The sequence below is a fragment of the Panthera leo genome, chromosome B3 (genome assembly GCF_018350215.1).
Source record: "Panthera leo isolate Ple1 chromosome B3, P.leo_Ple1_pat1.1, whole genome shotgun sequence".
NCBI classification, from domain to species: domain Eukaryota; kingdom Metazoa; phylum Chordata; class Mammalia; order Carnivora; family Felidae; genus Panthera; species Panthera leo.
Window position 1 is genome coordinate 64045411 of NC_056684.1, and position 23185 is coordinate 64068595.

At 44.8% G+C, this 23185-nt stretch overlaps 1 protein-coding gene and 1 long non-coding RNA gene across 3 annotated transcripts in view; both read left to right on the forward strand.

Annotated features, from left to right (window-relative positions):
- The first annotated feature begins 11643 nt into the window (after positions 1 to 11643).
- Positions 11644 to 12510, forward strand: LOC122222209. Its single transcript, XR_006203654.1, has 3 exons — positions 11644 to 11765; positions 11871 to 12019; positions 12441 to 12510. It is a non-coding gene; the product is annotated as an uncharacterized LOC122222209 (long non-coding RNA).
- A 2252-nt stretch (positions 12511 to 14762) lies between these two features.
- RASGRP1 (RAS guanyl releasing protein 1) overlaps positions 14763 to 23185 on the forward strand; it is an 80075-nt gene continuing 71652 nt past the window's right edge. Inside the window, exons 1-3 of one of the 2 annotated variants that reach the window (XM_042942451.1) lie at positions 14972 to 15015; positions 17113 to 17295; positions 19448 to 19632. In XM_042942451.1, coding sequence (XP_042798385.1) covers positions 19557 to 19632 — 76 coding nt within the window. In that variant the 5' untranslated portion in view covers positions 14972 to 15015; positions 17113 to 17295; positions 19448 to 19556. Of the gene's footprint in view, positions 15016 to 17112; positions 17296 to 19447; positions 19633 to 23185 lie in introns of both variants that reach the window. The other variant, XM_042942450.1, reaches the window with a different exon arrangement.

The following is a 23185-nucleotide window of genomic DNA, read 5'->3' on the forward strand; positions in this document are numbered from 1 at the left end:
AGGGAAGTATCTCCAAGAATATGTTGTGGGCAGCATTTCAAGTCATATTCTGTTCCTAGGTTGATGTGTTTCAATCATATTGCTAGGTCTAGATCCTATTGAGTGAGAGTTTTGTCTCTTATCAGGTCTTGTTTATGATCTTTTACTTTATGTGGTCTTAAAAGTACTTCCCAAATTCCTTTGAAATCTGATATTTAGACAACAGGTACTTTTCTAGGTTAGCAAATTAGATCCAAGTTGGAGAAGGATGGTCTTTGTCATCAGAGCTGGAGTTTAAATTTAGAGCCTTGTCACTCACCACTGGATGCTTCTGGGCCCAGGACTGAACTTAGGAGGCAAAGACCCCACAGGCAAGACAGCAAAATGCTCCATCCAGGCAGGGTGAGCAAAGCATAAGGAAGTCATCTAGATCATTCTTTGGCACCTAACTGGTGTTTTAAATGTTAATTTCCTCCCCTCTGTCCTTTTCCCTTTATGGGGAGCAAGGGAGGTTCAAATGTAGTAAAAGCGGAAGAGTCCTTGTGTAGTTTACAAAATGCTCGATTGTGCTACTAAATTGCTGTGTTCCTTGGGGCAAAACCTTTACCTTCTCTAATTCCATTTTTCTCATCTGCCAAAAGAGGAGGTTGGATTTGATATTCTCAAAGTCACCTGTATATTTAGAATTATACTTTTATTATACACTGTGTACATTCCCCAAGTTCTGAGTCACAGGAATTTCCCCAATTCATCTGTCACATCCAGGCTCCCCTGTTGTCTCCCTCAAGCAAGCAGGTGTGGCCTGGTTTCTTCTCTTTCAATTTGGCCAGGAGGACCCCTCCTGCTTCTGACCTGTTGTGAAATGGCTGCTGGCTAAGATTAACAAGTACCTACCGACCCCTTAGGGGGGATCTGGCGGGGACCCAGTGATAGTGATCTCAGAATGGTCTAGACTGCTGGCAGTTCAGTCAAAGTACCTGACAGCAAAGATGTCAGCAGAGAGGAATGTGAGGTCACCTTGCTCTGTGGTTTACAAACTGTGGTGTCTCAAAGACCTAAAGTTTCCTCAGAGCCCCTGGAGGCTAAGGGGACAGGGAGGCAGAAACAGATGGGCCCAGCTCCCCTCCACCATAGTGGGTTTACCTCTGGTTCACTTACTTCCCAGGTTTCTTCAAAAGTTTCTGCTGGAACAGTATATTGGCTGAAAACAAAAGAAAGCTGGAAAGTCACCAATTTCATCTTAACCCTTTCATTTTACAGATAAGGAAACTGTACTTCATACTTCAAAAGCCTAAGAATGATTCCTATACCCTTTCCAATCCCACTTTCAGGTAAGTTATCCTAAGAAAGGATTGATTTGTGTAAGTGTCAAGAATGTTAACCATGCTGTGGTTTAAAATGGAAAATCGGTAATGCCCGCAAGAAAGGAGTAGTTGGACAAACACTGGTACATCTCTAAACATGGCATATGGGGAAGTCCCATATATCATAGAAGGAAATTTTTTATATGGAGGATCATCTACAGTTGACCTGTGGCACTCACCTGTCCCTTCTCTCACCTACCAGCTCTCTCTCTTATGCATGACCTCTACCTCTGCCACCAAAAGAATAAGTATGTCCATACCACTGTCCTATCCAACTGTCCCCATGCTTCCATTACCAGTGCATGGGAAGTCTGCTGGGTTCTTGGCAAAACAGGTAACTCCAAGCCATAGTTTTTCCTGATCCTGAATCAGCCCTGCATGTGCCCAGAAGCACACAGTCTTTTTAAATGGTTCCATCCATTTCTGGCCACCACTGCCTACCCCACAGGTTTCAAGTCCAATACTTCAGCCAGAACTAGAATAGACCTCACAGAACCTTCCGTTCTCTCTTTCTGGTTTTACTTTTCTCTCTTCCCACAAAATAAACCAAAAATCTCCTCACTGTTCCTCATATTATAACAAAAAACATTTTCCCTGGATCTTGTCAATCTACAACCTTACATGGCAAAAGGGACTTTGCAGGTAGACATGAAAGGTCTTGAGATGGGGAGGTTAGCCTTGTAGGCTCAGTGTAATCACAAAGGTCCTCATAAAATGAGCCAAGAGGGACAAAGCCAGAAAAAGGTGATGTGACCATGGAATTAGAGATCAGAGTGCTGAGCTGGGAAGATGGAGAAAGTGACAACAGGCCAAGGAGTGCCCGCAGCTTCTAGAAGGTGGAAAAGTCAAGGACACGGATTCTCCCCTTGAGCCTCCAGAACGCATGCAACTCTCAACATGTGAGTACAGCCCATAAGACCCTTTTTTGACTTGTCACCTGCTAAATGGTGAGGTTACAAATTAGTGTCATTTCCGAGTCACTAAATTTGGAGTAACTGATAGCAGTAATAGGAAACGAATACTGGAGGTTCAGGAATATGGTTGTCATGCCAGGAATAGCCAAACTATCCTATTGTATCATGGTCAGGGCAGAGTAAATATTCTTTTGCTTATGTGTGTTTCTTATCTTTACTAAAATGAACATTTTAGTAACAAAAAATGACAAGTTACTATCTTCGAAAAGAAAAGTCTGATGGACCATTGCCTTACAGTCCTAGAAGGGAGCTGGCCCCATGGCAACAGTGGGGAGGGGAAAGAGTCAATGGGAGATCCAGCATGCGGTCTGGAACATTTCTAACAACCATTATTCCCAGGGCAACAATGTACAGGAACTCTTGAGAGATGGCTAAAACAGCCCTCCAGAGCACCTGGCTTTCCCCACACTGAATGGAGAGGATAAGCAGGCACAGAAGAACAAGAAAAAACTGAGAAAAAAATGCATTAGGCAAAAACAGAAAAATTAAAATATTACGTGAAAGTGAATCCTGAGACATTTTATGAATCTGTATGAAGGAGGCAGAAAGAGCAAAGGTCAATCTGCTGGCTACGCTGAGCAGATGCATGGCATGGAGGGATGTTTGCAGCACCTTTTTCTAGCAGATTCTGTGGGGTTCCTCCCATCAGAACATCCCATCCACACCCTTCCAAGAAACAGTCCTTTCTGCAGGTTTTTCCTAGCCCTTTCTTTCCCACCAAAATCTGTCATATTCCAAGGACTGTCCAACTGTCAGACATTTCATTAAATCAATGTCATCAGGCAGAAAGGAAAGAGGTACGTGAATGATTCTAGATCCTAGTTCTAGAGATTCTAGGATTCTAGATCCTAGTTCTAGAGAAAAGAGCTATAAAAGGCATTCTTCGGGGAATTGAGAACATTTGAACAGGAAATGGACAACTGGGGGGGAAAAGGACTATAGACAAGTTATTGGATACTATTATAGAATTATTGTTGTTGTAAGTGAAAATTATGGATATGTGGGAGAGTGTCCTTATACTTAGGGGACTTAGGCTGATTGATGTACTTAGGGATAAAGCATCATGATGTCCATAAATTATTTTTTAAAAGAAAGCAAGCAAGGGCACCTGGGTGGCTTAGTCGGTTGAGCGCCAGACTTCAGCCCAGGTCTTGATCTCACGGTTCATGGGTTCAAGCCCTGCATTGGGCTCTGTGCTGACAGCTTGGAGCCTGGAGCCTGCTTCGGATTCTGTGTCTCCCTCTCCCTCCCTCTCTGCCCCTTCTCAGCTCTCTCTCGCTCTCTCTCTCTCTCTCAAAAATAAATAAATCTTAAAAGTATTTTTTAAAAGAAAGCAAACAAACAGGGCAAACTGTTAAGAGTTATTGGGACCAGGTGGAAGGTAGGTAGGTGTTCTGTGTACTGGTCTTTCAACTTCTCTCCATGTTTGAAATTTGTAACAAAAACTTGGGGAAAACACATACACACACATCTGCCCTAGACTGCATTCCAAATAGGGACAATTTATCTATTGAAAAGTGTTAATCTGCTGAATGAATTGTGCTCAAACATTTTTTAGGGTGAAATATTTTATGGAGGAAGCAGCATGGTTAGTAGTAAAAACTAAATTCAAAGACAAAAGATCAAGATTCCCGTTCTAGGTTTATCATTTACTAGTTCTCTAACTCGAGTAGCCCTATTTTGGGAGGTTGCAGTTCATAAATATAACCATACATATGGCTCTTTCTATAGGAATTCCATTGGCTCTTTCTATGGGAGCCAATGAGTGAGGAAGCTGCTTTTGTGCAGAGGTACCCCGATGATACCGTTATGTGTCCACCTGGTTCATAATGCTGGTATCCTGGCAGGGGAGGGGTTCTCTGAAGCCTCTGTCCCCAGCCACATGCTCCTGAGCTATGGTGACAAAGTATTTGCCCTGCCCGAGGTACCATTGCCCCACTAGCAGGAGATGGATGGGCGGCCTGGGTCACCTGATAGCTGGAAATGGCTTTGAAATTATGAAATGTCAAATAATATATAGAAGTAGAAATATCCAAATCATGTGGGAAGGGGCCATCCCCATGGACAAAGAACACCAGACATCCACTAAAACAGATTGTTTTGGAATAGTGTCCATTCATCCTCAAAGCACCACAGTCCATGTAAGATAAAGAGAAAGCAGATACATGGGTGTCCACATCTGTCATTTTAAGTCAGCCTCAGAGGAGTCAGGCAATGTCAGCATCAAAGAAGGAAAGAAAAATAAAGATTTTACTAACCGGAATTAAAGCTCCTGAAGGAGTTTTGCATGTCCGTGTTCTCCCTAGAAATTGGTTGAATTGGATTGAGTTTTTTTTTTACTCTTTGCCAGAGTCAGGAATAGGATACAGGCCTCTTCTAAGTCACAAACCTCAAGACTCATTTGTTATCCCCAAACATAAACACTTAGCAAATACAGAAATAACTATCTATCTCAGAAATTCTATTCTGGTGGGTTCCTTTTTTTCTTCTGCCAAAGATCTTAAGATTTCTGATGAAGTTACACAGGCCTCTAACTCCCCCTCTTTGTTTTTTATGTTGCAAAGTCTCTCTTTTACTTAATTTTAAAATTCCGAGATGATTGCTTTCCTCTTTTCTGTACAGGTAACTTCAATTGCCCTTGCTCCCTTCCTTGGGTCTGCTCCCCTGAAATCTGTCAGCACTAAATATCTATCACCACAGCACACACACCTGCAGGGGTACACACCCTCAGACACACACACACACACACACACACACACACACACACACACACAAACACATGCACCTAAACAGACTCATACATTTGAAGACCACACTCAAATCCCAGAGGTTGAGATTGTCCTCAAATATGGTGGGTCAGGCAGCCCTGGTGACTCTTTAGGTTAAGTATCCAACTCTTGATTTCAGCTCAGGACATGATCTCACAGTTTTGAGTTTGAACCCCCTTTGGGCTCTGCACTGACAGTGTGGAGTCTGCTTGGGATTCTCTCTCTCCCTCTCTCTCTGACCCTCCTCCCCACCACCACCACCCCCCCTTGATCTCAAAATAAATAAATAAACATTTGAAAAGAAAACTCATGTTCAATCAGTCCCTCCAAACCTTATAAAATTATAACATCTAGATAAACTTCTCAAGTTTGGACCAACTGATGTGAAGAAGGTCAATGTCATATTTGTATTTATTTTTTTTAACCTAACTTACTGTCAAGTTAGCTAACATACAGTATGTATACAGTTATGCTCTTGGTTTCAGGATTCCCATGATTCATCACTTACATACAACACCCACTGCTCATCCCAACAAGTGCCCTCCTCAATGCCCATCATCCATTCCCCTATCCTCCCCATCAACCCTCAGTTTGTTCTCTGTATTTAAGAGTCTCTTATGGTCAATGTCATTATTTTTAAGTCTCATCTATAGAATATCTTTCAGGATATGGATTTTTGGGTTTTTTTTTTTAACTTCACAGGACATGTATTAATTGAAGCTTCTTTTAGAATGTTGGCTCTGTCTACTTTGCTCAACTTCTCTGTATTAGTAGCAGCAGCATTTAAAAAACATTTGTATCTCCAAAGTAGTGTTCTTCTTAGCAGTTGAACTCCTTCTCATCCAATCATATACTTAGGCTTAATAAATAATTTCTCCATATATATGTTTTTAAAACAGTAAGCTTCATCTCATACCTCTGGAATTACTAACCTCTAAAAGGATTGAGTCTGGAATAATGATGTTTTACTGTATTGCTTATGTAACTGAAGATCAGGGTGTTCAGTCAAGATTAAGTGAGATGGGGACACCTGGGTGGCTCAGTCGGTTAAGCATCTGACTTTGGTTCAGGTCATGATCTCACAGTTCGTGAGTTTGAGCCCAGCATCAGGCTTCGGATCTTCTGGCTCTGCCCCTCTCCCACTCTCTCTCTCTCTCTTAAAAATAAACATTTAAAAGAAAATATTAAGTGAGATTGGAAATTATCACAGATGCTATAAGTAGAGCACTGCCAGGAAGACTAAGATTTCAGGAGTGACCTGTCTAGTGTGCAAAGCAAAGAAACAAAGAACTGAACTAACAACCCACCACTGTTTACTTAAATGCTAAGGAAAACACTACAAATCTCAAAGTCTGATGGTCCCTGACCTGCCTTTTGAAACTAGTTTAAGGGTATCCTGGCCTTTGCAGCTCCAGAGAAGGAGAAAGGAGGGAAGTATACCTCCGGGACCATCTAGCCCCTCCAGAAGTTCATTGTATTTCTGATCAGTGCTCTTTGGGAATTTTTTCTCAAGAAAACAAGGTATGAAATTCAGGAGATTTTTGACATTTATGTTCATAGTAAAAATGAATGGATTCTTCCAGTTTATATACACAAGTCCCTATTAAAAGACAAAAATGACATATTCAAGGTCAATACTAAAACTGCTCTTAGGCATCGAGTTGAGTACTTGCTTCCCTAAACTATAAGACCAGACATGGCACACAGCAAGGGCTGCAGTAGGGATGATTTCCAGGATACACACAGTCTTTGATAAGTCATTTTATTTTATTTTTTGTTACATGGATTTCTGCCTTTTTAAATGAAACAAAATGACTTAGCAGAGAAGGAGTGCATAAAAATAAAATTGTATAATGCTGATCAATTACGAAGGCTAACCAGACTTTGCAAATACCTGCTAGAAACCAGGAAACAGAAATGAGATGAACAAAGGCAAAGACAAAAGTTTTACTACCTGTGACATAATCTTTTCCAGAAAGACGCGATGCTGTTTCAGTCAAGAGGCCAAATTTGAAGACATGAAGCAATTCTCAATTTGTTACTGACTCACCTTGCAGCCTAAGACAAGTCTGTTATCTCTGTGCCTTGGGAAGGACTCTGGTGAGTAATAAACAAATAAAAACGGAAAGTCCTCTATGAACTAAGAGGCACCTCCTATCTACAGAAGTCCCAGGAAAAATTCGGGAAGATTTGGGATTCCCCACCCCTCAGCCCTTTAAAGTCTAGAACTTCCCTGTGCTAGACAGTCCCCAGTCATGAAGACTCAGTCTAGCATGTTTCCAGAGGACTCCCACAACCCTAAATTTCCCCCAGCAAACCAGTGCATATTTAAACATTTTTTTTTTATTTTAGAGAGAGGGAGCATTTGGGGGAGGAGCAGAGGGAGAGGGAGAGAGAGAGAGAGAGAGAGAGAGAGAGAGAGAGAGAGAGAGAATCTCAAGCAGGCTCCATGCTTAGTGCAGAGTCCAATGCCAGGCTTGATCCCACAACCCTGGGATCATAACCTGAGCCATAATCAAGAGTCAGATCCTTAACCGACTGAGCCACCCAGGCGCCCCACAATGACTTAGATTTTTAAGAGGACTTTCTAAACAACTGTCAACATCAATTATATATAATTGTCCAGGTCCATCCTGAGTCCAACCCAGATTCCTCACCCCCTCCCCACACAAATACAAACTTCTGACATCAAAGCAATAACACTACAGTGGGATCACACCTGCCTGGGCCAAATTAAGATCCAGCATGTGCTAACCTTCCTCAGTGAGCAAAGCCTCACTTCTGGGGCACTTGAAAAATCACAAATAATGGGCACTGACTGGATTTATCACAACATATGGCAATGCTTTTAACCAATTAATTTAAAATCAATTAAGCAGAACACTCAGTTGACTATTGACAGTGAGGTCTCTATCCATACTTATGAAGCCACAATGCAGACTTCTCCATCCAGCTGCACACTTTGCTCAGAGTTCAAAGTATCCTCAGTTTGATACAAAGCAAAAAAAAAAAAAGGGGGGTGGGGGTGGGGGGAGGAGTAATATGAAACAAAAAGACAGCTTTCTTTCACAGTAAATTTTGGCTATCATTTGGCTGGACACTGAGATCAGTTGCTAATTAGACATGGAGGCAGATCAGTCTTGGTCAATATTTGCAGCAAATTTAAGCTTTGAGCTTTGTTTTTTAATCAATGCATTTCTAATTGTCATGTTGGTTGCTCTCTTGGGTGTGACTTTGTTATTCGTGAAACGCAAACTCTGTACTCAGGGAACACAGTTACCCACAAGGTTGAAGATACACCCTTCTTAGTGGGGCCGACAGAGCCTCATGTCCTACTTCCAAAACCAGAGGAACACAGAAGACGGATGATTCCAGCTCACTCTATACTTTCCTAAGCCTGCTCTCTGCCCAGAAGAGTTTCACTCCTGTTCCTATGACAAAGAATCAGACTGAATAAAAAGACACTTACACCCCACGTGGGGTGGGGGAGACTGGGTTTTGGCACAGAGCAGTGGGATGGGGGTGAGAACCCCACCTACTGCTTGTAAGTTGTGTGTGAAATAAGTTACTTCAGTACTTCTTAAATATGAATAACGTATGACCCATTTTAAAGGGAAAATTGTTTTTTCTAGATTCTTAACTATATGTCTACAGATGACCCCCATTTGAGAAACACTCACCCCTTAGGGGCGCCTGGGTGGCTCAGTCAGTTGAGAAACACTCACCCCTATTAATGTACAGTGATTTTCCCCACTGCACACATGCAAGTGCATCTATTAATATTCAGGAGTTTTCATTTCAATCCTATACTTATCACAGTGCTTTTTTGAGTGTGTATTAAACAGTTTTTGTACCCAGAAAACCACATCCTTTGACTGGTCCAGGCCATTTGAATCTTTCTATGAACTGTTTTTTTCCAGCTTTTACCCATGTGTCTTTGTACAGGTTAAATTATTAAGCAGTAACGATGCTGACATGGTGCCAGGTACACAATAGGAGTTTTAAAAATAGTGGTTGCATTCCAAAACTAGCTGTAGCATTTAGATTATTGCCATTCTGTTTGCAATGCCAGCCATTTGAGAGGGAGCCCGGTGTTGGAGTTTAATTAACTCCGGTCCTTTTTCAACAGTTCCTTTCAAGCACCCAAAGGCAGACTTGAGGAGCGGTGTTAATTGAATCACGTCTAAAGTGGAGGGGATTTAAAGAGCTCATGGGGGGACTCATCAAGGTGTGAAGCCTCTCAGATTCTGTCAAGGCAACAAGATTAAGTCAGACTTGAGAACCTTATTTATCCATTGGCAGGGGGTGGGGAGAATCAGAGTAATTTCCTGAGTGTCCTACTTAGTTCAGCAAAGCACTTGTTCTTCCTCCTCCTTACTTCCACATCCTCCTTTTCTCTGAAGGACTCTCCCCTCCCCTCCCCTTCCCTGGCCCTTCACCTTCTCTCTCTGTTTGGCTCACTATTCACCTTAACCTTTGCATAGTAGCCTAGACCTCACTTCCTCTAAGAAGCTGGTTCCCCATGAATAAACAGCTAGGGTACTATCCCTTTGGGTGTCATCGCATAGCACTTACTAGGTTCTGGAAGCATTCACTTTGTATGCCCACAACTTGGCACCGACTCATCCCTCAGCGGTTGCTACGTGCTAGGTCTCGGCCATGTCATATCATCACCAGCAAAGTTCCATGAGGTAGGCCTTGTTTGTATCCATTTTCACAGACATGAAAATGGAGGTCTAGAAAAGTTAACTTGCTCAGGGTCACATTACCAGGAGGCATGAGGGCTGAAATGCGTGAAAAATATACTCTTTGACTTTATATATATATATATATATATATATATATATATATATATATATATATAAACTTTATATATAAAAAGTATATTTATAAAAGTTTATATATATATATATAAACTTGAACAAAGCAGATTCACCGGCAACTCACCTTTGCTGGTCCCAGCCTCTGGTTTTTTAAAGCCACTCAGGCCGGAATCAGAAGGTAAGCTCTATGTCAGAATGATTCAAAATAGGATTTATTTATTGAATAGATGCTTGTGCATAATACAAAAATAAAAGCTACAAAAGAGGAAACAATGAAAATTAAGATTCCGCCCCCCCCAACTCAGAGCCAGCTAGATGCCTTTTCCAGAAGTAACTATGAAGATCTATTGTTATCACGAGAGGTAGATCTAGAACTATATTTTATAAACGATGAATCCAGCCTAGTAATGGATCGATGCAGTGGGTCCAGAGCAGCATTCATTTTTTAAGGTCATTAAAAAGATATATTTGAAGGAGCACTGGGTGTTGTATGGAAACCAATTTGACAATAAATTTCATATATTAAAAAAAAAGATATATTTGAAAGGATTATGTTTCACACAGCTTGTGTGTTGGTTTTACACATAGTGTAAATGTACATCAGAGCCACAGAGTGTAAAATGTAACTTTACAGTTCTCATCACAAGGTAATGTTCCAAGCAGTCTGCAAGCCACTCACCTGGTAGACCGAGAAGTTGGAAATTATGAAAGCCACTCCCACACAGAACCTCCATCCTTACCTCCCATGAGTCACTTTGGAACCCAGAAACCTGAATGACCCTAATGAAACAAGTCAGATCCATTTCTTCTCTGTTCAAAGCCCTTCAGGGGCGCCCGTCTGAGGAGGGCAACAGCTATAAGGCAGCATGTATTTCTCTTTGTTTGTTGTGTTAGCATCCTAATAAAAAATATATCCCAAATCAAAAATATGGGCTGCGTAATATAAATAAATATGGCTTTGTGGGGAAGGGGCTCTGGGAAGAGACTTCACAGAGATCGGCAGCATCCTTCAAAGCGGCTGAAATTAAGAATGGATATTCACAACTAGGGTCTGTATATGAGATGAGCCATTTTAAAAACAGGACATTCATACAATTCCCCTGGAAGAATTCTGGGCGTACCTGAAGGAGAACACTGCCCAGAACAGCTGGCCCATAGACAGAGAGGCTCCCAGGGAGGCAGGACTCTGCATCCATGAGAGGATGCCGAGGACCAAGAAATGAGCAGGGGTCCCACACAAGCCCCCAGTCTATAGGCACGAAGCAAGAGGGGCTGCTTCTCGTGTGGGCAATTCCTGCAGCCTTGGTCCAAGGTGAGCGGCAGCAGGAACGCAGTGTCCGGTGTGCTGCTGCACGGGACAGCAGCACCATAACAAAATAATGAGGCCAATTCTCCGTGCCTCAGAAACAGGAGCAGCACTCAGCAGGAGAGTAAAGCGTGATGCCGCATCGGCTCCTTCCCTTCCCTCTCCATCCCTCTTCGCTCTTCTCTGGAGCTGTGGCAGCTTTGTCCTCTCAGTTGCATGTGGGGCCTCCACTGGGACACCTCATGGTGTCCCCAGCAGCACAGGGGTAACCAGACTCTGAAGGGGCAGCTCCTGGAAGTCAGAGTGTAAAATCGTGGTGCATTTGTTCATTTGTTGACTTGGTTACTGTCTGTCTGTTGGATTAGTGAGCTTGCATGAACAGGGATCTCATCTGTCTCGTTCTCTACCAAATTCTCAAGGCCACGGACAGCATCTGACACAAAGTTGACAAGCAGTGAATATATCTTAAACGGATGAATGTTCAGCAACAGAGAAAGTGGGAGCTGTGGTGGCCATAGGTTCTCCAAGGACAACTAGGCAGATTGCGAATGGTTTGTACCCCTCTGTACCTGGGAGGTAGCTGTGTATATCCCCTCTAGGGTGACTTGACAGTTTGCCATGCATATGGTGTAGCTGTGCCTTTGTGTGTTTACCAGGTGAAAAGAGACGGCAGGCGGAAGGAAGTTCACAAGCAAAAGCACCAAGGCTTGTAAGAACACAGGGCACGGCATTACCAGGAGTGACGGAGGTGCCGCCTAAGAGGTCAGGTGCCCGGGAAGGCATGGCTAGAGGCTAGGCTGGACAGGTAAGGTCCGGTTGTGGAGACACATACCATTAACAAGTTTGCACTTTATTCTGTAGCCAACTCGGGATCCCTTAGTGGTTTGGAAGCAGACTAATGATGTGATCAAGTAACTCTGAAAGCAATATGAAAGAAGGATCAGAGAAAAGGAGGTTCTGTAAGTAGGGAAGCCAATTATGAGTCTATGACGCATGTCCAGATTCAGAGATAATGGGGGCTGAGATCAACGTGTCGCCATGGAGATGGCCTCTGGGACAATGAAAAGAGGTGACCAGTTGGAAATGTGAGTGTGTATGTTAGATATCAATGTCGAATATTCAGACCGAAAGTCACATGGGTCCTGTTGAAGTCATGGAAGAAAATAAAAACACCTAATTTGAGTAATGTATCATTTAGAAAATCTGATGAAAACTGGTGTTTTTAGTTTCAGAGGCTTTGCACATACCCACCAAAAAAGCCAAGTAAAGGTCCATGGACATCAGTTAAGAACACCTGATTGAGGGGCGCCTGGGTGGCGCAGTCGGTTGAGCGGCCGACTTCAGCCAGGTCACGATCTCACGGTCCGTGAGTTCGAGCCCCGCGTCGGGCTCTGGGCTGATGGCTCAGAGCCTGGAGCCTGTTTCCGATTCTGTGTCTCCCTCTTTCTCTGTCCCTCCCCCGTTCATGCTCTGTCTCTCTCTGTCCCAAAAATAAATAAAAAAAAAAATTAAAAAAAAAAAAAAAAAAAAAAAAAAAAAAAAGAACACCTGATTGAACAGAGGAAGAATGACGGAGCCCCAACCTCTCTCAACGACTACAGTTGGTATTGGCTACAGCCCATCCGAGAGGTAGGAGAAGACAGGACCAGAGAAATGGAGAACTTTTTCTTGAGGTCAGAGGTGCCTCACACAACACCAGGGAGACTAACCACATAGCAGAAGATGAATAAAGAGATAGAGCTCACTTCTAATTTTTTACATGTTTAGAAAAGATAAATTGTTTAAGTAGAAATGACCAGAAAGCCTCATCAAAGAACTCAGGTGGGTTCAGACACAGTCGGGTGCAGGTGGAGTGCAGCACTCTCAGGAAGCCAGAGATAAAGACGCTTCCCAGGCAGAAGCAGGCCTCTTTCTTCAGTAAACTCAGCAAGACTTGCTTACCGACTGAATCACTAATAATTTCTATACTTCTATATGTAACGGACTCTGGTGTTCAGGTGTGTGCAACTGCCTACATGTGTGTATACACCAAATATATACACGATACACAGTATTGTGTGTATACACCAAATAGCATATTTATCTATATATGTGGATATGAACACATATTTACATATAATTTTTCATTTACATAAAGGTATGTTTATCCATTTAGCATATATACATATGCATATGCCATATAGTCTAGAAAACTGCCATAATTTAATATTTAATAAATATCCACATGCTCCTTTTATATACATGGCTTGGACTGAGGACACCTTGGCTGTGACCCAATGTTTATGATGATTCTCTGGAGAAATTTCTTTGTGGTCTTACTATTAAGAAGAGTTGATACTCTCTTGAGTAATTTTTTTTGTCTTGCACGTGACAGAAATTTTATTCTACATCAAGCTCCCTTTTGAACATGGCTACTAGAAATCTGGGAGATAAATTTTGGTCCCAGTTGTGACCAAGTGCATGGGGATCTACGTGGTGAGTTAAAAAAACAAAAAAACAAAAACACGACTTTCACTTCTGGCTCCATTTTATATGCCTTATTTTTCACTTTTCGTTTCACTCACTTCTTTCTGTAGGTTATGTGCCTTTGTAAGCTTTTCTTTTGGCATATAAACATGAAGAAATATAGAAATGACATCACAGAGGGAGACTTTAAGGTCCAGAACATTATGGCTGGGAAGAAACCTATTATTGTGGCTGGAGTTAAGGCATGTAACGATGATAATGGGTGTGTTATTAGGACAGCCCAGCAGCGATTACAGGGAGTGAGACAGATCTCAGCCCAGGTCCCAGTTCTCTCTGCCGTTTACCAGTCCTGTGGTGGGAGGCATCTTATTCACCATGTCCTCTCACCTCGAAAACAGTGACTTCTTGGGATTTGGGGGGATGGCTTAAACGAGGCAACGTATAGAAAGCACTTTAGCACAACGCATTCCATCAGTTAGCTACTGTTACCACCACTATCTTTTGGACAAGCAGAGCTAGGCCGCCATTCCTGGCTCGGTCCGCTGTAAGAAAGTTCTCTCCACCGCCCCCCCTCCCCGCATCTCCCACACCCACAGTCGCCAGGCGGCCAGCCGTCTCCCGCCAAATACGGATCACACTTCTGGAGCGCACCTCCGCTCCCGCCGCCTCCCGCGGGAGTGCAGGGCGCCAATCTCCGGCCAAAGTCCCGCAAATTGCTACCAAGAAGGCCCAGGAGGAGCGGGCTAAGGCAGATCCACACCTGAGCGTTAGTTCCTTACCCCGCCCCGGCTGCCCTCGGACACGTACAAGGGGGCCTGCGAAGGGCCCCGGGGTCCTCCGCGAGGCCGGACTGGAATGCGGGGGCGGGGACCCCAGCGCGCCGCCGGGCTCGCACCTCCCCCGCGGTGCCCCCGGAGCTTCCCCAGCCCTCGGCTCCCCTTCAGACTTGACCCGGGGGCGGGGAGCGGCGGGCTGCGCCGCGGGGCGCTCGCGCTGGATGGGGGCGGGCTTCGGAGAGCAGCCCGAGAGCGCCACACATTTCCTACACCGATAGCATCAGCGCGTGTCAGGTGGTTGGTGCGGGCGAGAGAGCGCGCGCGTGAGGGCGAGAGGGCGCGCTCACAGAAACTTTGTGCCTGCGGGTGCGCCTCGGGCGGGCTCGCCGGCTGCGAGAGCGGCGTGTGGGCGGCCGGGGGCGGAGGGGCCCGGCAGGCGGCGGCGGCGGTGGCGATGCGCCGCGCCCCGCGGAGCCCGTCCCGCCGCGCTAGGTGAGGCGGCCGCGGGAGCGCCGGCCGCGGCCATGGGCACCCTGGGCAAGGCGAGAGAGGCTCCGAGGTGAGTAGGGGCCCGGGGCCTCGGCGGCGCCGTCTTCCTTCCTTGGGGCGGGTGACCCCGCGAGCCCTCTCAGGGGACGGGGGGAGGGGGTGAGTGGGGCGGGCGACATGGGTGCCTCCTTCTACGGGAAGTTGCTGACCCGGGGTCCGGGCGGCGGCAGGCCAGGGTCTCGGCTCAAGTCCGGGGAAGCGGGCGACCGGGCAAGAGGGGCGGGGAGCTGGGTCGTGCGCGCCACGAGCTCCGGAGTTGCACCGACGGCCCTCCCCACCCCGTCCCGGCTCCCCGGCGTCCGGCACCTGGGTCTCTCCCACTCGCGGACTTTCCGTACCACCCGCACCTGCTGCGGTCCCGGGGCTCCGGCAGCGCCACCTGCCGGCCTCTCCCTGCCCTGCGGATCCGGGGCAGGGCCCGGAAAGGCCAGCGGCCGTTTGCAGGGAGCGAGTGGCGGTCCCTGAAACATACAGCCTTCTGGGTGGAAACTATGCGCCCCTCCACCCCCACTGCGATTCTAGAGAGATGTGTTAGGAGCGTCTCGAAGATGAAGTTAGTGTGGTAGTGCAAAGTCTTTTGGCAGGGGAAAGAGGCCTGGGGGGGGGGGGGGTTGCAGGCAACTTTGAGTGTGCCCCCTTAGAGCAGGGAGGGCCTGGGCACAGCACGTCAGTGCGCTCTTCCCACCTTCCTCCACGTGGACTCTAGTGTGACCGGCTCGCAAAGACATGCCCGCGAGAGGCAGGAAGCTTTGCTCTGCTGGACTTTTTTGGAGCCGAAGGTTCTTGGCCCTTTCTGCACTCGGGCACCCTGACGGTGTTTGCCCCGGGGTGCAGCCCTGCACCTTCCCTAGATTGAGGGGAGGGGTGTCTGTAAGTTAAATTGAGTATACATTAGAGGGCTGAGGGAGAGGACAGGACTGGAAAGAATCCTAACCAGAAGCCAAGCAAAGCCATCTTCTGCTGCAGAGAAAGTTGTGGAAGTCTGTGTTCTCATTCCTCCGTTTCATCGCTTAACTCACTCTTCTTGGCTAGTTTTCCTAAAAAGTTCAACCTGAAAGTGTGTGCCCTCTGCTGAGGCACCTGTGCTGGAGAGGATTTCACCTGAGCCAGGTCAGAGTTTCCACCGCCTCCTTGCTTCCTGAGGCAAATTCCATGCAGCCTTGGCCACTCATAGTCTCAGAAAACCCCTTCAAGTTAATGTGTTTCTCTTTGGCCTTATTTTTTTATTTTATGTTTTAATTTACATGGGAACATTTGGCTCCAGTCCTTTAAAAATATGCCTTTGGAGACTTAGAGTATTCTTTCTATGATTTTTTAAATACTCTTAGATCTACCTATAATGAAACATTTTCTACATCCTTATCTGTAGGCCTTTCACCAGAAGACCGAGTGGTTTGAAGGTTTGTCAGGAAGCAGCAGTCAAGAGACTGAGCAGCCAAAGAGCCAAGTTTCCTACTTTATGGCGCAGATAACCCTATCTTCCCAGACCTCTCGGGATGCAGTGTGGTTTTTAGTAGCATCTCTTCTCCCTGGTGTTTTGGGCCCAAACTGTGCGTCTGTTTGGCCTCCATTCTCCCAGATTACATTTCTCACCTTCCCTTCCCCCTACCCTAAATACTCCCTTCACATTCTTTTTCTTTCTGTGTGGATCTACCCTTAGTTCCCTCTTAGTTCTGATAAAAGCATCTGCCTCTAAGAATCACCTTGTGAGCCATAGTGGTTTCCCCTACGGCTGACATTAGGAAGCATTACCAGAATTAGAGCCAGCGCACTTTTCAGAGTCCTCAGTGGTCGATGCCACCAACCGAGAGAGAAAATGGAATGTTTCCTGGATCCCACAGTTGAGAGACAGAGATTAACACCTCGCAGCCCCAGGGGAAAGAGCCGTATATGGAGATAGGGCCTGTGGCCTGCGGTTGAGTCCAGTGGCCGCCTCTCTTTGGAAGGCCTAAGAGAAAAAGACTTCTCTTGAGAAGGACTTCATTTTCATCTTTCCTGCCTTTGCCTTGGTGGGGGGTCTTCATGGTGGAAAGGCAGCAACGGAGGCAGAAGTGTTTCCAACACTGGACAACGAGCACCAGGTTTAGAGAGTTGTCTGTACTTCTAGGAGGGGAAGGGAGCCTGGCCGGGGAACCAAGCGTGGGGCGGAGGAGGCCCAGCTTCTACCAGCCTCTGCTCCAGTGGCATTGCCTTTCTGAGCCTGGACCTCCACATATGTATATGAAAGTTTGGAACGTGACCATCAAGAGCCTGCCCAGCTCTGAAGACTGTTCAAGGGGCCCACAGGAGGGTATGAGGTGGAGACTTTATGTTATCAGCTATGCTTTTGGATGATTTTTGAGTCTTAAACTTTTCAGCCTCTCTGTGGCAGTCTCCTTCTAATTCTAATGTAGTGAAAGTTGTATGGTCCCAAGCACAGTAAATATTTATCAAATAAAGCCAGAGAGGCATCAGGTACAAATCCCAGATCTAGCACATATGAGCTGTACAGCCGTAGCTATGTCATTTAGCAGCTTTTAGATTCAGTTTCAACTTCATGTAATGGAGGTGATCTCTTTCTGGGGTGTAGGCTTTAAAAATCATTTAAACCTCCCAGTATGGTGCATGTGATATCATAGGTGCTAAGTTCATTATGGTCATTATTACTTTCTCTTGATTTCAGATACTGATCTGATCCTGGGGTTATCACAGGGCCTGGATAAAAATCAGTAATGGTCAGAAACTTAAGTCCTGTAACACCAACTTGATCTTTCAGAAATCACTTCCTTGGGTTAGTAGATTCTGAGTAGCCAGTTGTTGATGCAATTTCACTGGGCCCACCCCAGGCCAAAAGCAGAGTCCAGTGGTCACTGCCGGACCAGCGCCATGGAGCTAGTTTGAAACAGATCAGAGGGCATGGTCTTCCCTCCACTAGTCTGGCTGTGTACTGGGTGGCCCGTAGTTCAGTACACTCTCTTTTAGCAGAGAATCCATGTGTGCCCCCAGCATTTCATTTTGATCAAAGCATTTCAGCCCCTTCTGGGGGATGAGATTATATCTTACTGGAGCAGCTTCCCCCAACACTCCACCTGGAACTGGTTCTCTCTCTTCTGAGAACATCATGCTTCTTAGGCTTGACACCCACAGGACACTTAAGATTTATAGAGCTGTCTTTTCATGGTGTAGGTCTGATTCTCCAACTAGACTTTTGAATTAAGGAACTTCTAGTTTACCTTTCTACAACAGCAGCAATAACTAATGTAAGGAGTATGTCTTACAGTTTACAGAGTACCTCACATAGACTGTCTCACTCCAATCCCCTTCCCCTCTGGCCTATCACAGTGTCTTACTAATAGAATAAGTACTTATTAACTAATGCCCTTATGTGTTTATCAAAATATATAGTGAGTGGCTAAAGTTACGGATTTGAGGTACAAATTTTTTTGTCTCCTCTTCGGTCGTAAACTCTGAAATAACCAAAGCCACAGAATTAATTATATGTTCAAAGAAGTTAACCAGCAACGACACCCATCACTATTAAACCTGAAAAGATTATAGATATGCATCTGTGTGTTTAAATAGGAAAGAAAGTAAAATACTTCATCATTTTGCAAACAACTTGACCTGTACTGATGAGGTCATGACCAAAGACAAAAGCTAATTGAGAGAGAACATAGGTGACCTATTGGATTCCTAAGCCATTTCCAGATCCAGACTTCTCCTTTTACATTCAGTTCTGAAATAAAGCTCACATAAGCTCTGCTTTTTTTTTTTTTAAATCAGTATTCCCCAATTAAGGACTTGTTGGAATGATAATATTTAGTGGTAAAAACTGACATATAATGATTGCCAGTATTATCAACAATGGAAAACGGAATCTTCAAGATTTGTGAGAAAGGCAAGATTAGCTGAAAATCTGAACACCTCCACTGTAAATCCTCTCCCTTGCACATGGGTCCTTAGTCTTTGACTTCTCCCCTAAAGTTCAGAGGTGTTTTTGAGGCCACCTGACCTTCTGCAGCATCTCTGGTATTACTCAAGATGAATGAATTTAGTTGAAGATGAGACCAAATAAAACAATGCTTCAGACCCAAGTCAGTGGACTTCCAGCTAAAATATTGGTAGGAGCTAAGGACTACCTACGTGGCCTGGCCTGTGCCTCTCTGGTTCAGGAGCCAGAGCCAGCAAGCCAAAGCAATTCTAATCCCAGACTGAAGAGCCCTCGTTGCAGCCCTGAAATCTTACCTTATTATTTGCTTGGGAGATGTCTCTTTAACAGCCAACCAGTCCGTTTGGTGCGTTTGCCAAGTGGGAGGGGTATGTCTTCTATCAGCCCAACTCTCAGGATTAATTGTCTTATCTCTACTCCTTTCCTGCCCAATCTGCCTTCAGAGCTTGGAGCTGCCAGTCTGTCTGTCCCCTGGCTGCTTGGCTTGCACTCACTGCCTCCCCTTTTTCCCCAGGAAACCTTCTCATGGCTGCAGAGCTGCCACTAAAGCAAAACTAGAGGCAAAGTCAGCCAGCAGCCCCTTCCCTTCTCATCCCAGCCTGGCCCAGATCACCCAGTTCCGCATGATGGTGTCTCTGGGACATTTAGCCAAAGGAGCCAGCCTGGACGATCTCATCGACAGCTGCATTCAGTCTTTTGGTGAGTTCGCTAACTACCCACATGCATAAAAATCTATTACTTTGTTCTTCCTTAAAAAGTTGCTTTGTGGAATAGCAACCTAGATTGTATTTTGGCTTTAAAAATATCTTTTGAGCCTTTGAAATGTTGGAGACCGTGTGCAGTGCCTATGGCACATGACTGTGTGGGTGTAATAGGTCGTGATAAGAGGCGTGATTTCAAGTGAGAAAAGTTACGGAGGAGAGTTTGCATTTCCATTTCTCTTAGGATGGAGGTTGTTCCTGTGATGAGAAATCTCATAAAATGCTACTGTGCCTCTGGTGCTTTGACATTCTTCTGCCCTTGTGTTCGTAGGGCACACAAATACAAGGTTACGTGAGCAAACACTGTTATCAAACAGAAATTTGAAAGCCTTTGGATCATGTGGATGATAGAGTGTAATAATCCCCCTTACAATTGGAGGGTAGTTGTGAGGGACTAGGAAAGGACAGGATTTAAAGCCAGAATGTCTGTGACTGGAAGATACTGGTTAGGAAGTATTTGTGATTGGGGGTCAGGGATCTGGGCGGGGGGTAAGCAGACACACACATGGACCGTGACTTCTCTAGAATGCTGCCCTCTGTCATCACCATTCTCAGCCTGAAGGGTGCACGGTTTCATGCAGCTCACGAGCGGTTATCTGCAAAGATGCCCATTTTTTTAAAAAAATCTTATAAGCACTGTCTTTTTTTGGATTGTGATTTGTGAAATAGTGATTGAAAAATACTATATATTGGTTCCCCTCAAAAAAGGAATTATTAAGATCGATGGAAAATTCATAGATTTCCAGCATCACTGCTCCCCCCTCTGTGCCCCCTTTGAGCCCCTGCGTCTCCCACCAGGAAGCAGATGAGCACAGGTGGCTCAGCTCAGAAGTGCCTGCCCATCTTAGACCCTCATGGAGCCTCCTGGGGGATGTAGGGGAGGCTTGACCCGATCCCAGGCAGCACAACACGCAAATCAGTTAGAATTCAGAACTAGGGATTCTTGGCTGGACATGTTTACCATTGGGCCAGACCTTATTTATGGAATCGGGAAAGATTTGACATCTTAGGGATACTTGTTTAGTACACTACAAGTACAAAATTGAGTAGTTCTTATGATTTCCACATTGGTTTAAAGCAGCAGTTCTCACATGTTGGTGCAGAATCACACGGAGGTTATCTTTTTTATGAACACAGATTGCTGGGCCCTGCCCCCAGAGTTTCTCCTCTGGTGGATCTGGGGTGGGGCGCAAGGATTTACATTTCTAACAAGTTCCCAGGTGATGCTGATGTAGCTGACCCACATACTCACTTTGAGAACACTGCAATATTGTTGTAGGCTTTTTAACTTGGAAAAGAGGGAGCACTTTTATTATTACTAGGTGAGCCTCAAATTTTAATTAAATTTGTATGTATTTACACTCTAATTTTTCAGTTAAGAAAAATTAACTGAATGAATGGAATGAATGATTGTCTGTTTTAAAATAATCTTAGAAAATACACGAGCAAGGAGGTGAACCTAGAAGTCAGGAGACTAGCGGGCAGGTGGCTATGAGGAGCCATTGTTCTTCCTGGGTCTTACTTTCAACTGGCTCCCAACTGGAATGAGCTACAAAGATCCTCACGCAGTCTTGGTAGTCCTACATACCAGTCTTTTTGCAGGGCACTGTTGCTGTTTCAGGAATAAGGATGTTTATTCTTTTTCCATTTCACTTTTGAGAAAATGGGGACCGGGAATGTATTTATCACTAACTTTCTTCCTCTTGTGCCAATCAGGCAACTGCTGGCTGAGGTCAAAGCTGTTTTCCTAACCTTCCAATAATCATGACATCTACCTGAGAAATAGATGACCAGTTCTGAAGTCCTTCCCCAAAAGAACCAAGCCTAATCCACTCCCCTCAACAAATCCTACAGAGGCAAAAGATGTATTGTTTTCTGGAATATGTTGAACTGAAAAAAGTGCCCTAAAACCCAAAAGCTTTAAAAATCCCATAGAGTCCAAGAGTCTTATCCACCCTGAGGAAGCACTGATTAAGCCCCTAATGGCCACAGACACAGGCTAGGCAGTGCACAAGGAGAATTATTGTGACCAGACCCCTGTTTCAGTATCAGAGCTTAGAATACCTGAGAAATGCACCTTTCAAGGGAAAAAAGGTAGATACACAAGGCAGGGAAATAATCCAAGGCATGTAGGAAGAATAAATTCTTTATACATGTGGAGTTTTGAGAAAGTTCATTTCAAGGGTAAGGATGGATTAGGGAGAACAGTCACTGTTCAAACTCCTCTTTGGCCATGGGATTGCAGGGGAAAGGTGGGTAAGTAAGATCTCAAAGTTTTTCATAGTATGCATGCACGGTTTCCTGCCACAGAATTTATATGAGAGAGGTGGAAAAGAAAAGACATGCTATGTCTGGAGGGAGTGAGAGACAGCACGTGATTTTCACTCATGGGGTATCGTGGCCATGTGTCGCCGGGGAAGGGAGGGGAGCGGAGTTCGAACAACAGAGGTGAGCAGAGCTGGGGATCATGAGCAGCTCTTGACAAAGAATAATCCGTGGCAGAGTGCCTGCCGGTGCTTCTGGAGGTCTCCTCAGAGGTGATCCGAAAATAGTAGAGTGAGCCTTCTGTTTCTCTTGAACCTCTTCTTACTAGTTATTTTCCCATGTTTGTATCGGAAAGTTTTGCTTTAGAAGAAAGCAGTCTAGCTTAGTTTTTTGTTAATGAGTTGAGATGTCTTATTTTAATGCCTGTGAAAAGAGAGGGAAATGGTACAGACATGTGGGGAGACTTTTATTATTGGTTTGGTTTTGGTAATCTTGCACTTCAGACTCTGGTTGCAGCCACTCTCCCACCAACTTGGGGGGAGAAAAAAAAAGGAAAAAACACCTGTTTTGAGCATAAAGACTAATTAGTTAATTTCTACTACCTTTTCAGCTGCACCTTCATGCAGATGCTTTGAGGAGGTTTGAATTAGCTAAAGCAGTATGGTGCAGTATGGTTTCTATTAGCCAGATCTGGCTATTTACATATACATTTCAACTAATTAAAATTAAAGTAAATGTAAAATGTAGTTCCTAAGCCTCACCCGGCATATTTCAAGTGCTCAGTATCTGCAAGTGGTAGCTGCTGCTGAACAGAGTAAACAAAATATTTCCGTCATGTATGGCAGAAAGTCTGTTGCGCAGTGCTGGATGGGGTAGATGGTTGACTTGAAGGGGGAAAGCAACAGAGAGACCTTCTGGAAACTGTGGAACTTGCATATTTCTAGCATCTCTAGGTAATAGCCTGAATACTCGCTGAGGTATCATAGACATTTGGATTTAGCATCTTTACTGATGCCTCTCTCTTTAGTGTTATTAACCATTAATTACCACCCACACTGTTCTCAGAGAGAGGACTTATGACAGTGCTTTTAAGGATGGGTGACCAGCACATACATATTAAGGGTAGTCTTGAAGGTCTCACAGCAAGCCTCCTATTGTCACATACAGGGTTACAGATCTGTGATTAGAAACTCAGAGCCTTGAGTCATAGTTCATTGCTTTAACCA